The 11,164-nt window shown below is 62.9% G+C and overlaps 4 protein-coding genes across 4 annotated transcripts in view; 3 read left to right on the top strand and 1 right to left on the bottom strand.

Moving 5' to 3' along the window:
- The window catches only part of CHLRE_06g261150v5 (uncharacterized protein), a 6,976-nt gene extending 4,135 nt beyond the window's left edge, over nt 1-2,841 (top strand). The window contains exons 8-10 of the mRNA XM_043062800.1: nt 497-595; nt 836-955; nt 1,529-2,841. Of these exons, the coding sequence (XP_042923506.1) occupies nt 497-595; nt 836-955; nt 1,529-1,843 (534 nt within the window). The 3' untranslated portion in view covers nt 1,844-2,841. The remainder of the gene's footprint in view (nt 1-496; nt 596-835; nt 956-1,528) is intronic.
- Nucleotides 2,842-2,895: 54 nt separating this feature from the next.
- CHLRE_06g261123v5 (uncharacterized protein) lies at nt 2,896-5,186 on the top strand. The gene is made up of 3 exons (XM_043062799.1): nt 2,896-3,122; nt 3,191-3,325; nt 3,463-5,186. Exons 1-3 carry the CDS (start codon nt 3,020-3,022, stop codon nt 4,374-4,376), a joined length of 1,152 nt encoding a protein of 383 aa, XP_042923505.1. The 5' UTR covers nt 2,896-3,019; the 3' UTR covers nt 4,377-5,186.
- Nucleotides 5,187-5,587: 401 nt separating this feature from the next.
- Nucleotides 5,588-9,735, bottom strand: CHLRE_06g261100v5 (uncharacterized protein). Its single transcript, XM_043062798.1, has 7 exons — nt 9,370-9,735; nt 9,027-9,147; nt 8,612-8,727; nt 8,235-8,322; nt 7,739-7,993; nt 7,446-7,577; nt 5,588-6,999 (listed from the first exon to the last, which is right to left on the bottom strand). The coding sequence occupies exons 1-7, from the start codon at nt 9,612-9,614 to the stop codon at nt 6,508-6,510; spliced, it is 1,449 nt and encodes a 482-aa protein (XP_042923504.1). The 5' UTR covers nt 9,615-9,735; the 3' UTR covers nt 5,588-6,507.
- A 170-nt stretch (nt 9,736-9,905) lies between these two features.
- Nucleotides 9,906-11,164, top strand: part of CHLRE_06g261050v5 (uncharacterized protein) — a 6,526-nt gene continuing 5,267 nt past the window's right edge. The window contains exons 1-3 of the mRNA XM_043062797.1: nt 9,906-10,313; nt 10,571-10,643; nt 10,903-11,009. Of these exons, the coding sequence (XP_042923503.1) occupies nt 10,030-10,313; nt 10,571-10,643; nt 10,903-11,009 (464 nt within the window). The 5' untranslated portion in view covers nt 9,906-10,029. The remainder of the gene's footprint in view (nt 10,314-10,570; nt 10,644-10,902; nt 11,010-11,164) is intronic.

The raw sequence follows: 11,164 nt of genomic DNA, 5'->3' as shown, positions 1-11,164 counted from the left end.
GGAAGGGGAGGGAGGGAGGGAGGGAGGGAGGGAGGGAGGGAGGGAGGGAGGGAGGGAGGGAGGGAGGGAGGGAGGGAGGGAGGGAGGGAGGGGGGAGGGAGAGATGTTTTAGGGGGTTATATGCCCAAGCCCAAAGAAACAGGTCTCCATTGTCAAGGTGGAGGGAAGAAGACAAGGAGAAAAAGGGGAGAGGGGGGAAGTGAAGTGGGGTTCAGAGATAAAGGGTTGAGTTGGAATGGGTCGGGTGGTCAGGAGGGGTGGTCAGATGGTAAGTGAACGCATCCTCCCAGCTTGCGAACCGGGGCCGCAGGGCATGTGCGGGATGCACGTCCATAATGCCCCGTGCTCACCGCCGCCACCCGTCCTCTCCACACCTCTCTCCACACCTCCCTCCACACCCCTCTCCACACCCCTCTCCACACCCGTCTCCGCACCTCCCCATACTCCTCTCCACACTCCTCTCCCTCCCTCCCTCCCTCCCTCCTCTCCCCCCCAGGACCGTGTGGGCCTCATCCACCAGCTGGCCACACTGCCCGCGCACCCAGAGTCCGTGCCCATCAACCGCCTGGTGGCCATCAAGGGCACACCCATGGAGGTGGGAGCGCGGTGTGTGTGTGTGTATGTGTGCGCCTGTGTGTGTGTGTGGCTGTGTGTGTGGCTGTGGCTGTGGCTGGGTGTGTGGCTGTGGAATCGCCGTATGTCGGGGCAGGGGTCAGTTGGGGGGGACCAAAACAATCCTGCAGTGAACCACCCGCACAGGCTTTGCGTGTTTCCTGATTTCCTCCACACACCAAAATCAACACGCAAGCCCTCACACACACCCGCCTGCCTGCAGGGCAATGAGGCGCCCGAGGGCATCGACCTGGTGCGCTGTGTGGCCACCGCGCGTGTGGTGATGCCGCGCACGGTGGTGCGCCTGTCAGCGGGGCGCCTGGACCTCAGCCGGGCAGACCAGGTGGGTGGGGGTGGGTCTGGGTGTGGGTCTGGGTGTATGTATGTGTGTGTGTGTGTGTTAAAGAGCACAAGGAAAACGTTGCGCAAAGACAGTGTGTGTGTGTGTGTGGGTCTGGGTGTGAGGGTGGGGGGTCCTTCCACAAGTCCCAGTAAGAACCCCGAGACACGAGGATGCATGGATAGGCAAGTTAAGGCGGGGGACGGAAGGGCTGGGTGCGGTGGGACGGGCGGAGTAGGGGCGAGGGCTGGTGTGGGACGACGGGGTAGTTATCGTGCTCAAACCTACAAGTTGACCAAGACCGGTAGACATGGGCGGGCATGGGGAGGGGTGGGGGAGATACGAGGGTGCCGCCTGCGGACCTGTGCAATCCCAGGGTTGTTGGTGGGGTAGGAACTCACCATGGAAATTGACAGAGGGGGCGGCCAAACTCGGCTGAGGCAGCGAGCCACGGCCTTCACCACAATCCCCATGCACACACCCTACACGCACACACAGCACGCACCGGTACCGGTACGCAGGACGCGAGTTCCAACACGCTATACGCACCGCTTTCCCTGTGCTTCTCCCATGCAGGCCCTGGCTTTCCTGGCGGGAGCCAACTCCATCTTTGACGGCGACAAGCTGCTCACCACCCCCAACAACGACCGCAACGAGGACCAGGCCATGTTTGACCAGCTGGGCCTGCGCTCCCGACCCGCCTTCATGAACTACCCGGCCGGCAACGAGACCAGCCGCGAGTTTGAGGCGGGGGCCGCCGCCAGCGCGGGCGGCGGGTGCGGTGGCGGCGCCGCACAGGCGGAGGCGCCGGCGGCCGCGGAGGCGATGGGCGGCGGCGGCGGCTGCTGCGGGGGGCCAAAGAAGGCTGCGGCGGGCAGCGGCTGCTGCTAAGAGCTGGATGGGGCTTGGGTGGATGGAGAGCGGAAGGTGGTTGTGTGTGTGGGAGAGGCGGTGTGTGGTTGTGGCGTTCGGCGTGAGTTTTTCGAAGGTGGTGTGGGGGGGGGGGCTTGGGAACGCGATCAAGGGAAAAACGGGGAGTACTGGTGTGGGTATTTAAGGCAGCATGGACCGGGCTCTCGCAACTCGCAAGGCGCACTGGGGTTCTGCACGGCCCGGGCACGTGTGAGGACTGACTGGAGATGAGGAGGCGTGTGTGTAATGTGCTGGGCGATGCTGGCTGGAATCAGGCTGGCAGCATTAGGCTGGAAGGCGGCCTGGCGACCCGGATGAGTGGTTGGATGCGCGCCAACCGCCAGCCGTGTGGTAGGTGGAAATGCCAAGAAGCAAGAGGGGCTGGAGATTGCAGTCACTTTCCCTGCATTTTCTGCCATTCCGCTGTTTGATGCGGCGTTATGATCATTCCCCTGTTTGGCCCCGATTCAATGACGGCAGAGCCCAGTCGTGTAAAAGAGGCAAGACGGCGGTACGGCGAGGTGCACACGAAGGGTCACAAGCAAGCGCGCAGGGGTTGCAGGAAGGATTCGTGGGGGCTGGGCAGAGGGCAATCTGCAGCAGCAACTTGTGGCCAAGGGCTTTGCCAAGAGTGTACGGGTGGATATGCCCAGGGGCCGCGCTTGAGACTGATGACGACGGCAATACAGCAACGGGCACTCTCGTAAGTGCCCTGCGTCTGACTGTCGTACACTCACTCGTCCCCGTCGTCCATCCCCTGTGAACTAAGGTGACAGTAGGTACTTGTGACTACTGTGAAGCAGTCGAGGTACGTCGATGATGAGGCTCCGTCCCTAGCGTTCTGGGCTCCAGACTGGGCTCCAGACTGCAGGGCCGCCCGCGGGCCGATCAAGTGTGTGTACGATGGCGGTTGTTGGTCAGATCCGCATCAATTCGGCCACTACGAACTGGGCTTCGGCCCATTTAACCGGGCCAGCCCCTTGCATTCACGCTTGTGCATGCATCTTAGGGCTCCACTAAAGAAGTGACTAGCCGACAACGCTTACTTGCCCGTGTGGCTCAAGGACCATGTCATACAAAACGGAGCGACAACGTATATGTGCCAAGCTGAGCAACAGGATTACCAATGCGGCTATTTTGCTTGTGCTCACTACTATGCTCGCTGCGGCACACGGCGGCAAGGTCACGCAAGGAGCAGCAGAAGAAGAAGGCGGGCAGCGGACGGGCGGTCGGCGAGCATTACCGCAACCAATTGCTGGTGAGCACCGACAGATACTGCGTAGGTTGAAAAGCAACAAATGCAATATCGCACATCTATATTTACAGATGACGAATGCGGAGCCCGAAGGGGTGAGGCCAGCCCGTGCTCTCCGGGCAGATGCTTGCCGAAGAACGCTGGCACATACGTGTGCGTCTGCCCAACGGGGTACGCAACGGGGCCCAACGAGAAGACATGCAATGGTGAGAAGCAAGCGGGTTACTTTCGTCCACACAACGGTTACTTTGCGTACGTGCGCTTACTTAGGGTGGACGACAAGACAACCAAGCGACACCTACTTCTACCTGCCCGCTGTGTGCCCACCGCATTGTGCATGCAGAGATCAACGAGTGTCGCGGCTACGATCCAAACACCGTGGAGTCATGCGTCAACACAATCGGCTCATACACTGCTGTGTGCAAGCCGGGTTACGCGGTCTACAACCCCGTGACGAAGGCGTGTGGTGTTGCCACCTCCCCTTCCCCTCCCTCACCGCCCCCGCCCGCTCCTCCTCCCTCTCCTCCTCCTTCTCCTCCTCCTTCTCCTCCTCCCTCTCCTCCTCCCTCTCCTCCTCCCTCTCCTCCTCCCTCTCCTCCTCCCTCCCCTCCTCCCTCTCCTCCTCCCTCTCCTCCTCCCTCTCCTCCTCCCTCTCCTCCTCCCTCTCCTCCTCCCTCCCCTCCGCCGGCTCCTCCTCCCTCACCCGATCCGCCCCCTCCCTCTCCCTCTCCCGACCCGCCCTCTCCCTCTCCTCCCCCAACCCCTCCCTCGCCCCCGCCCTCTCCTCCCAAACCGCCGGCGCCCTCGCCCCCTCCTCCCTCCCCCCCTCCCCCCCCGCCCAACCGCGCCTACACGTGTACCTCCTGGACAGCTACGGCGGGCCCCAGCGCCGCCAACCCAAACCTCAATTATTTTGGTAACAATAGAACCCCTACGCCTGAGTGCACCACTGCCCGGTCCGCAGTTGTCGCTCTGTTCAGTCCTTACCTGTCGTCTACCTACTTTGACTTCGTCTTCAAGTATCAGTTCTTCGGTGTTGGATGCAACGGCAACGAGGTCACCGCCTGCTACAGCGCATTTGACGACGCGGAGTTATGCAACATAAGCCAAAACCTGATGAGGTTGGACCCCGACGCCCTAATTAACGCCGTGTTTGGATTCAGCGGCCAGCAGTGCCCTGTGGCCCTTCAAGGCTACTCACTCGGCGTGACTTCGACCGTGTCGTGCGGCATCTCCATGGTTGGGCAAGCCTGCTGAACCGCTGCATCATCATTAGGACCATCCAGCAGGGGAGGACTGGGACGTTGTCGTGCATATGCACGAGCACGCTTGCGTGCAGGGGAGGTGCGTCAATGCAGCCTGGTTGCGTGAATGCAGCCTCTCCCAAATTGGTCGGGCTGGCCCGATGATGGCCATACATGCGCGTGCGCGTGTACGGTATGCGTCTGTTTTTGTGATGAGCAGTAACGGGGGGGATCAACTCCTGGATGGAATGTCCGTTTGTTCATGATTGGGTTGGCATCATATGTCGCATCACGGGCGGCGGGAGAGCTTTTAACAACCTGCACAGCATGTGCGGCGTGAGGTGATGCGTTTGCTTGTTATTGTAATGTCACTGGGCAGCTCGGATGGAGGTAGCGAGGAGGTTTGCTGTGTGTATGTGTGATTATTGGGTGTGTTGGTTACAAGATGGTGCGCATGCTTTTCTTGCGGGGGGCTAGCTGTGCCCATGGCCCGAGTGGTCGGGGGGCCGACTGCGCACGCGGCGGAGGTAGGGGCCGGGCGGGAGACGGTACGGACAGGACCGCGTGTGAAGACTGCATGGGCTGACCCGCCCGCGTCTGGCTGCTGCTGGCCGAGCGTATCGTGTTATTATACATATTTACTGTGCCTTTTGGGCTGAGCCCCCCCAGCGAAGCGTTCCAGGGGGGGGCGAAGCCCCCCAGGAACACCCCTGTCCGTGGCTGCGTGGCTGCGTGCGTCGGCAAAACATAGCATACTGGCGCAAACCGCGACTGCTACGTATTAGTATTTGATAATGCCTATTGCATGTAAATAGGTGGCAGGGAAAATTCGGGCGGAGCGAGAAGTGCCTTCGCGGTCCATGGACAATTGACTTTCGCGAGGTCGCGAGGAAAGCATCCGGTGCCCGCTGATATGCAGTCTCTAAGGCAAAATATGTTGGCGGCAAGCAAAGCGGGGAAGTATATCGAAAGTTCTGAGCGACTTGCTGAGCCATGCCTGCCGACGCGCCAGAATGCCGAGAAGCCCCGAGGTCGCCCCCGCCCCGCGCCCAGCCCTTTGAGCGTGGGGCGCCGGGGAGGTGTTGAGTATGGCAGGAGGCGAAAGAAATGCTTGGGGTGTTTGGGAGCGTGACAAGGCACGCATGCGTGGCGCGGGAAATCCCGCACGGCCCCAACCCGAGTGTCCCTAGCCGATGCGCCTGCGCGTCGTAGCGGCATGGAGGCTCTGACGGGGCGTTACACGCCTAATAGCTCCCAAGCGTACGGGGGCTCAGCCCATTTTCCGGCTGTACAAAGCTGACACCCCTTGTTTTTATACGTGGCAGGTCAACTTTTTCGGGCTCAGCCCCGTTTCCCGTGACCGGGGAACACTTGTCGGAATGAAGGCGCCCACGCTGGTATCACCAGGTCAGGCTACAAGTCACCACTTTCCCATCGGTTCCACCATATCCCCATCAGCATAATGATTGCGAAAGACCGCAAGCAAGCTACCTTGAAGTGTTCGTACTTCGGATCCAAACAAAATGCGGACCCACATGCACACACACGAAAACCAGCGAAGCCTGCTGTCGCCCTGCTATTACGTCCTACCTGCTGCACACTGCTGCGCATCCATCCCCAACAAACCACAACCAGAACCAGAGCAGTACGGTATCGTTAGTCATGACCATGTCATTTTGCTTACTGTTGCACAAGCAAGCAAGCAGCAGCTCAATGCCGCGGTCGACTGCCTGCAGGTGCGCATCGGCTATGCTATCCGCGCGGTGTGGCGTCGCATTGAGTCTGTGTGGTGCTATCGCCTTGGCCGGGCGCCCGGAGCGTGAGGAATGCGCGTCAGCAAAACATCGACACAACCTGCCAGCTACCGTCGGTACAGTAACAGCGCGCGAACGACGCACCAATGCCTTGTCCCTTCTTGCTACGCATTTATGTGGGCACGGGTGGGAGCCACACACATCGGGACTACGCTTTCCTGCCCCTTGCCATGTTCCATCACGAGCAAGCAAGCAGCAGCTCAATGCCGCTCTACCAACCAGCCAACCAACCAACCAATCACAAGTGCCCCTGCCTCCATGGCCAGCGCCACATGTAACATGTATCCCTCTCCGACCACCGACCACACCTCCATCCCTCTGTACACACACCTACACGCCCTTCACCGGCACACCTGACACACCCGCCGGCGACAGGTCCTTCGTCACTCCCGCTGCCTTGAGCACCTGCCGCCGGTCCGACCCCAGAGGCCGCCGGAACTGAAACGCCCCCGTCAGCTTCCCGCTGGTCGGAGAGAAGATCAACAGATCAGTCGCCTCCGCGTGGTAAGGCGCCGTCGGCGGCGCCGCCGCCGCCATGTCGCCGCCAGCGTCGGCGTTACCGGCGGCGCCAGCCGCCGCCGCCACGCCGCCAGCAGTGCCGGCAGCCGCCGCCACTTCGTCGGCGCCGCCGCCTCCGGCGGCGGTAACCGTCGGGTTTAGCGCCGCGGGCGTGTCGTGTCGCGGCGTGAGCTTGGCGACCCAGTGCAGGAAAACCGCGTTAAAACCGGGTTTTGCGGCGGCGGCCTGTACGGTTTCCTCCACGTCGTACTTCTGAGCCATGGCGGTTAGTGTGGCCTTGGCGTCGTCCAGCCCCTTGACCGCCTGCCGTACGTACAGCGAGTGTACATGCCCGCCGTATGTAATTGCAGGCGCGGGCAGCACATAAAGGGTGGGTGTAAGGCACGGCAGAAGTGCATGGGATGGGGCGTAACCAGCAGAGGTTGCTGCTGGCAGGCGGATTGCTTGACCTCGCTGTCATCAGGTGGGATGCATGGGGCGGGCCGCCCACACGCGCAATGCGTACGTACGTACGCACGGCGCAGGATGGAGGGTAACCCACCCACATGCAAACCCCGACACGCACCCCAACGCCGCCCCACCTCCCGCCCCCATCCAGCTGCGATGGCAGCCACCTCTTCCGCACGACTGCGGCAAACACCGCGCTATGCGCCAACCACACCCCAACACGCACGCGAGGTGCGGCCTGCCCCTGCCCCTCCTAGCTACTAATAAGCCCCAGCTAGCCACGCACGCACGCACGCACGCACCGTGTAGGGGTGGCTCTGCCCCTGGTCCCCGGTGAGCCCGAGGGCGTCCCACATGACGAAGCCGGGCTCCGCCAGTCCGTCCAGCAGCAGGTCGGGGTCGGGCGGGCCGGCGGCGGCGGCGCAGTTCCAGGCCTGTGGGCGGCGGGGTGATGTGTGTGTGTGTGTGTGTGTGTGTGTGTGTGTGTGTGTGATATGTGTGTGACAACCCATGCCTCACACACCGCCCACACCTCACACACCGCACACACATCATCACACACCTCATCACACACGCCTCATCACACACACCTCACCTCGGCCCAGATGCGCGCCACCCGCAGCAGCTGATCCGCCGACACCAGGCTCCGCCCGCCGCCGCCACCCCCACCACCCGCAGCCGCAGCCGCCTCCCCCTCCATGCCGCCCCCACCACCCGCCGCCCCCGCAGTCGTCGCCTCCTCCTCCTCGGGCTCGGCTGCCGCCGGCACGGGCACCGGCACGAGCCAGGCGGGGTCGAACCACGCGGCGTGGTGGGAGGGCGGGTCGCGCAGCAGCAGCCCGCGCTCCTCCTGAACACACGAGTGGTGCGTGGCACAAGGAAGGAAGGATGAAGCAACACGTTTGTGTATTCGTTGTATAAGAACCGCCTGTGTGTGTGTGCATGTGTGTGTGTGTGTGTTCGAGAGAGGGGTGTGTGCACAACAGTTCAGCATGCGTGACTGGTCGTGTGCATGGCGCGCGGGGCTCAATCAACAGCCAACGAGGCACCGGCACACACATCCACACAAACACACTCTCCCCCACACCCACCTCGAACAGCTGTCGGTTGCACCAGGCCTCCGCCACCTGGCCCGCCGTGTTGAGACGCAGCTCGTCAATACGCACGCCCTCAGACACCCTGAGGGTGTGTGTGGGTGTTTGTGGGGTTGTGGCGGCAGTATGTACGTAGTTGGATGGCGTGTGAGTGGGGGCCTCCATTCCATGATTTTCATTCGTCAACCTCAATGCTAAATTCCGTGCGGGCACCAGATACGGCAATTCCAAGATACGCACGCACGCGCGCGCGCACCGGCCGGCCCATTATTCCCTCATTCCATGAATCCGCCAATCCCGAGATGAGATGATGATCCGTGAGGGTGGCGGCACCCAGATACAGTACGGTAGCACGCGCGCATGCACGCACGCACCGGCCGGTGGCCGCCGCGCCGCGCCACGGCCCCACGCTCTGCATGCTGAAGCGGCTCAGCGCGAAGGCCACGTCACCGTCGGGGCCGGCGGCACTCAGCAGCGTGTCCAGGGACAGCTGGGGGTGGGGGCGTGTGTGTGTGTGTGCGGGGTTGAGGGAAGGGGCGTGATGTCGGGGCGTGAGGATGTCGGGGCGTGAGGCAGGCGGGACGAAGGGGCGCGTGAGACAGAGGCGTGTGACAGTAGTTCTAGGCAGGGAGGGCGGATGGCGTGATGAGAGAGATGCACGTATACGAAACCCACCGCCCACCAGCAGCACTGCGTCCCCAACCACAGGTCCAACCACCGCCTGCGCGCCCGCCGCCATCACGCGCACTGTATCACCACCCAGCGCCCCCTAGCCTGCTGCTCGCTCACGGTCTTGTAGGCGGCCCGCTCCTGCGCTATGAAGTCCAGGAAGGCGCGGCGGCCGGTCAGCGGCGGCGTCAGGCCCAGCAGGCCGTCGGGGTGGATCAGGCAGTCAGGCGCCAGCAGCGTGCTGGGGGGGGCGCGGGGCGGGGAGGAGAATGCAGGGGAATAGGGAGGGAGGAGGAAGGGATGTGAGGGGTGTGAGGGCGTCATGTGTTGGTGTTGGTATTCATTCCATTTCACCATTTCGGCTGCCCTTGGGCCTTTCCACCACCTACCTCGCTCACAACAAACCCACTCGCTCCATCCACTCCACCCCACTCAATCATCCCGCCCCTCCATACCCACGCACCCTGCCAGTGTCTCCAGCTGCTCGCGGCTCAGGCACGGCCCGCCCACCGCCTCATCCCGGTTCAGGCCCGAGCACAGGTCCACCAGAAAGGAGCGGAGCGTGGCCGCAGCCGCCGACGCCGTGTCGGCAGCAGCACCCATGCCCGCGCCGGCGGCAGCAGCAGCAGCTGTGTCGGCGTTGTCGGCAGCCACAAGCATCTCAACGTCGCCGCTGCTGCCGGCGCCGGGCTCGGCGGCGCTCGACATGGCTGGGTGCTGTGGTTGGAAGCTAAAGAAGCGAGAGAGCGGAAAGCTGTTTGTTCGTGTGTGGGCGCACGGGCGCTTGTGCTGTTGGTTGGCGGGATGCTTGATTGACTTGTGATTGATTTTGCTACAGCCGCTGCTACTGCTGCCGGGAGAACAGCCTAGCTTTCGTGATTTCCGTCTCTGGGCGCGGCGGGACCCGGCGGCCCCACTTGCTGACGTGGCGTGGGTACTCCGCGCGGCCCGCGGGGTCAGTTCTTGATTCCTTTGATTGGCTCCGAAACCAGGGGTTTCGGGATCGCTGGATACTTCCAGCCCAGCTTAAACTCAAGCCGCATTCTGTGCGAAACTACGCAATCTCAATAGAACATCCCCCAAAACAAACGAGCACCACACGAGCGACACACACGCCGACAAGATGCTGAGCCTGCGCACTGACAACAAGGGCGGCCGCGCCGCCGCCGCCACCGCTACTGCTGCTTCCGGTCGCGCCGCACGGCCCCTGCTACTGCCCGTGGCGGCGCAGCTTCCCTACAGCCGCGGCAGTAGCAGCCGCAGCCGCCTCGCGCCGCTGCGGCCGTCGGTCGCCGGCAGCAGCAGCAGTAGCAGCTGCAGCGGCCGCGGGGCGCCTGCTGCTGCTGCCGCCGCGGTGCGGCCGGGTCGGGTCAGCAGGGCGACCGCCACGTCGGTGCGGGCGTTCCGGTGCGTGTGTGTGTGTGTGTGTGTGTGTGTGCGTGCGCGTGTGTGTGAATGCATGTGTGAATGCTGCCGCCTGTGTTGGGGGCCGGTTGGTGGGCCACAACACTGCCTTTCCCCCCTCCCCTTCCCACACAAAACACCTGCGGTCCTGTGTCCAACAAACCGCGCGTGCATGCCAAGGGCCTCCGCTTATGTCCTCTCCCCCTGCCCCTCCATCTCCCCCCTCCCCCTCCCTCCCCCCCACTTCCCGCTGTCTGCAGTGACGCGCACCGCGCCCAGGTGCTACTGGACACCGCCACCGAGTTCTGTGGCGCCTGGATGGCGGGGCGCATGGTGGGGAGGAGGGGGTGGGTGGGAGGGAGGGAGGGCGGGAGGGGGAAGCCAAAGGGGAATGGAGGAAGAGTGGGGAGGTAGGTAGAGCTGACACACCCTCACACGCTCGCTTGCACATGCACACACACACACACACACACACACACACACAGAGAGTAACTCCAGCGCCGTCTGGACATGCTGTTTTGTTGTAGGTTTTTATAACACACGCACACACACACGCCCTCACACACGCCCTCACACGCCCTGACGCATGCAGGAGGGCCCCACGGAGCGTGTGCTGCACGGCCTGGGTCCGCTGGTGTCGGACGACGTGGAGGTGGAGGTGCACGGCCTGATGAGCCACTGCCGCGACAAGGTGGGCGGGTGGGTGTGTGGGTGGGGGCAGGTGTGTGTGCTGCTCCCATGTATGATAGACGTACGCCATAGATGTCGTGTGGGACACATGTATGCCGCCGTATATGACCGATACGGACATGGTCGAGTTCCTCCATCAATTTACATGCACCACCACCATTTGC

This window comes from Chlamydomonas reinhardtii, chromosome 6, assembly GCF_000002595.2.
Source record: "Chlamydomonas reinhardtii strain CC-503 cw92 mt+ chromosome 6, whole genome shotgun sequence".
In the NCBI taxonomy this organism is placed as follows: Eukaryota; Viridiplantae; Chlorophyta; class Chlorophyceae; order Chlamydomonadales; family Chlamydomonadaceae; genus Chlamydomonas; species Chlamydomonas reinhardtii.
The sequence above is the reverse complement of the archived record's forward strand: the minus strand, read 5'-3'. Positions and strand labels throughout refer to the sequence as shown.

What these genes read in the sequence shown, in the direction of transcription:
- CHLRE_06g261123v5 (XM_043062799.1), top strand. Translation starts at nt 3,020, where the DNA reads ATGCTCGCTGCGGCACACGGCGGCAAGGTCACGCAAGGAGCAGCAGAA. An exon ending in ATTACCGCAACCAATTGCTG is followed by an intron (nt 3,123 to 3,190) that starts GTGAGCACCGAC and finishes CTATATTTACAG; the next exon opens with ATGACGAATGCGGAGCCCGA. An exon ending in CAACGAGAAGACATGCAATG is followed by an intron (nt 3,326 to 3,462) that starts GTGAGAAGCAAG and finishes TTGTGCATGCAG; the next exon opens with AGATCAACGAGTGTCGCGGC.
- CHLRE_06g261100v5 (XM_043062798.1), bottom strand. Translation starts at nt 9,614, where the DNA reads ATGTCGAGCGCCGCCGAGCCCGGCGCCGGCAGCAGCGGCGACGTTGAG. An exon ending in AGCGGGCCGCCTACAAGACC is followed by an intron (nt 8,728 to 9,026) that starts GTGAGCGAGCAG and finishes CCCCACCCCCAG; the next exon opens with CTGTCCCTGGACACGCTGCT. An exon ending in GGCAGAGCCACCCCTACACG is followed by an intron (nt 7,000 to 7,445) that starts GTGCGTGCGTGC and finishes TACGTACGGCAG; the next exon opens with GCGGTCAAGGGGCTGGACGA.